The sequence below is a fragment of the Alosa sapidissima genome, chromosome 9 (genome assembly GCF_018492685.1).
Source record: "Alosa sapidissima isolate fAloSap1 chromosome 9, fAloSap1.pri, whole genome shotgun sequence".
Classification (NCBI taxonomy): Eukaryota; Metazoa; Chordata; class Actinopteri; order Clupeiformes; family Clupeidae; genus Alosa; species Alosa sapidissima.
In genome coordinates, this window is record NC_055965.1 from 33,413,799 (window position 1) to 33,416,298 (window position 2,500).

Consider the following 2,500-nt stretch of genomic DNA (forward strand, 5'->3'; position numbering starts at 1 on the left):
GGAGACGATCACGCCTACACACACACACACACACACACACACACACACAATTTATTACTGAAGGAATCCTTAACCTAGAGACAATTGTGTTCTCACGCACACACACACACACACACACACACATACTCACTCACTCACTCTCTCTCTCTCTCACACACTCCCACACACACACTGCACGTGTCGTGTGTATGAGATGGCCCCTGTGTGTGAGATGAGTTTATGAGACTGCACCTTTGTACTAGACCCACTGCACATGTCTATGACACTCTGCACCTGTGTACGAGGTGGGCCTGGTACACACACACACACACACACACACGCGCGCGCACACACACACACACACACACAAATATAATGCAAATGAGGATAGTCTGTACACACTCTCACACACACACACACACACACAAACAATCATACACAGCAATCAACTCACACACAGTCACACACACACACACACAGACATTCACACACAGCACCTCTGTATGAGATGGGCCTGGTACTCGTCGGCCTTGTTCAACAGGTACTCCAGATGAGCCTGGATGGGACGCAGTTTCTCGTCCATAACGTGCACGTCTTGTGGCGGAGAGACGGAGTGGCACTCGGCCGACTCCGTGCAGCACCGCTGCTCGCCGACAGAGTGCGCCAACGCAACGTGATCTGATTCTGAAAAATAGGTCTCCTAACTATTGATAACTGTTTTCCCGAGGCTACATAATGTATAATAATGTCATACATAATATATAGCTAAATTCTATACCATATTATATCTATAGTGAGGCAACTAAAACACATTATATACGTCTACATGCGGTTTAGTAGGCTAAAGCAGAAAGTTACTGTTTTACTGTGTATGAGTTCACCTTAGCTGCTACTCACCAGTGGACTGCGTTACGTCCAGATCGCCATCATCTCTGTCCTCTGTTGCCTCAAGACTGACCTCTTCAGCAGTAGGCTGATCCGGGAGATCTTGTGTTGCATTGTCATCAGACATTTCGTAATACTAGTAAAATCGCGCCCAAAAAAACCCTTTTGTATCAATCCACTTACACTGGGTCAATAACGTCAGGTTCACTTGTGTCACATGCAGCAGCTGCTAGCCAGCTAGCAACATCGCAGTTCTGCTAAACTTGCCAGCGGGAATTACAAAATGTTGTCAGATAGTTCGCTGTCTGTCTTCACCGGAGTATAGTACCCTCTGATTTGTACACGATCGGCATTAGTACGCAGTCGCCTAGTAAATTTATGGGATTTTCTTCATTTAAATATAGGCCATACTTAATCCTCAACTGCACAATTTTCCTGCTGTCAATTAACCAACTGTATGTCATGATGATATGTTCGAGATCCAAGAAGTCACTGAATCTCAACTTTGCGCAGGTTCATAGTGGGTCAAGCGCTGCATAGTGGTGTCATCAAAGGTACAGAGAAGTTAAACTCGTAGTATGACAGGGGAGCCTATTATAACTGTATGTGTTAGTTTCTGTATATGCTGCTTCAAAGAATGACCTTAAATTATGCAAACTCTTCTTGATTGAGTTGTTTGATGATCATACAGGGATGTTTTATGCTTATATCATACAGGCCTACGTGACTTACACCACACACTGAGTTACACACTGACACACACATGGCTGTGTGACTTGCTGTCACACTTTATTTCTAAGCTGGGCTCTTTTGGGAGAATCCGTTATAACTGTCATGTAACTATTGGCCTACATCTTCAACGCACACACCTTGGGAGTTGGGATTGTGATTTTCATTGTTTTCACATGTTGTGGCTGTGTGTGTGTGTCTGTCTGTGTGCGTATTTGTGTGTGACAGTCCTGTCTGTCTAAGTAGGTCTGAGGGCCGGGGGTGTTAAATTGCTCTGGGTAAATAGTCTAATCAACAGTTGGCATTGCCTGCCTGCACGGTGTTGAACAAAGCCCGAGCGCAACACAATGCAGTCACGTGACCCACCCGGTACGCGCCCGCCCTCCTCTCCCCTCCCTGAACGTCGCGTGAGCCACAGGCAGAAAAGTGTCCTCCCGCTGTAGCGAGCCATCCTCACTGACCCCTCCATTTGTTTGACTTCAATTCAACGGACACATTTGCACCTGCGGATGAATACATCTATTAACGGACTTTAAGCATAGACATGCACTCAAGCCAATTTCCTGGCCCGAACGCTAACGGAGTAACATCATTGTTTTGAACACTGGGTCTGGTTTCTTCTGTTTGACTCTACGGTCTGCCGAGAAGGATGTGCTAACGTTACGCCTGGGAAAAGGACAGCGCCTTGTTTGCGGTTTCCCGGTTAGCTGGGCTCGCTAAGTTAGCTAGCTCTCCGGCTGCCACGAAGTTAGCGATGTCCGTGGATCATGCAGGAACTGGCGGCATTTGCAACGCCGTTGGGAGATCTCGTATGAATAACTAGCATTAACCAAAACGTTAGTTGTTTGAAGCTATTGCAGTATTGAGAGCACACAGATTTGGTTTTCTTTCTCATATTAGGTGTGCT

The 2,500-nt window shown here is 46.3% G+C and overlaps 5 protein-coding genes across 5 annotated transcripts in view; 4 read left to right on the forward strand and 1 right to left on the reverse strand.

Moving 5' to 3' along the window:
- The window catches only part of c9h19orf67 (chromosome 9 C19orf67 homolog), a 13,570-nt gene extending 12,113 nt beyond the window's left edge, over nt 1-1,457 (reverse strand). Inside the window, exons 1-3 of one of the 2 annotated variants that reach the window (XM_042104406.1) lie at nt 877-1,457; nt 477-663; nt 1-14 (exon numbers count right to left, since the gene is read on the reverse strand). The exon at nt 1-14 is cut by the window's left edge and continues 131 nt beyond it. In XM_042104406.1, the coding sequence (XP_041960340.1) occupies nt 1-14; nt 477-663; nt 877-991 (316 nt within the window). In that variant the 5' untranslated portion in view covers nt 992-1,457. The remainder of the gene's footprint in view (nt 15-476; nt 664-876) is intronic. The other variant, XM_042104405.1, reaches the window with a different exon arrangement.
- LOC121718854 (zinc finger protein 665-like) overlaps nt 1-2,500 on the forward strand; it is a 1,212,449-nt gene that overhangs the window by 701,325 nt on the left and 508,624 nt on the right.
- Nucleotides 1-2,500, forward strand: part of LOC121718796 (NACHT, LRR and PYD domains-containing protein 3-like) — an 800,724-nt gene that overhangs the window by 648,904 nt on the left and 149,320 nt on the right. The window lies entirely within an intron of this gene.
- Nucleotides 1-2,500, forward strand: part of LOC121718792 (protein NLRC5-like) — a 787,595-nt gene that overhangs the window by 550,307 nt on the left and 234,788 nt on the right. The gene's annotated exons all lie outside the window — the stretch shown is intronic.
- Nucleotides 2,004-2,500, forward strand: part of pkn1a (protein kinase N1a) — a 34,249-nt gene continuing 33,752 nt past the window's right edge. The window contains exon 1 of the mRNA XM_042104138.1: nt 2,004-2,500. This exon is cut by the window's right edge and continues 531 nt beyond it. The gene's annotated coding sequence lies outside the window, so the exon portion shown is untranslated.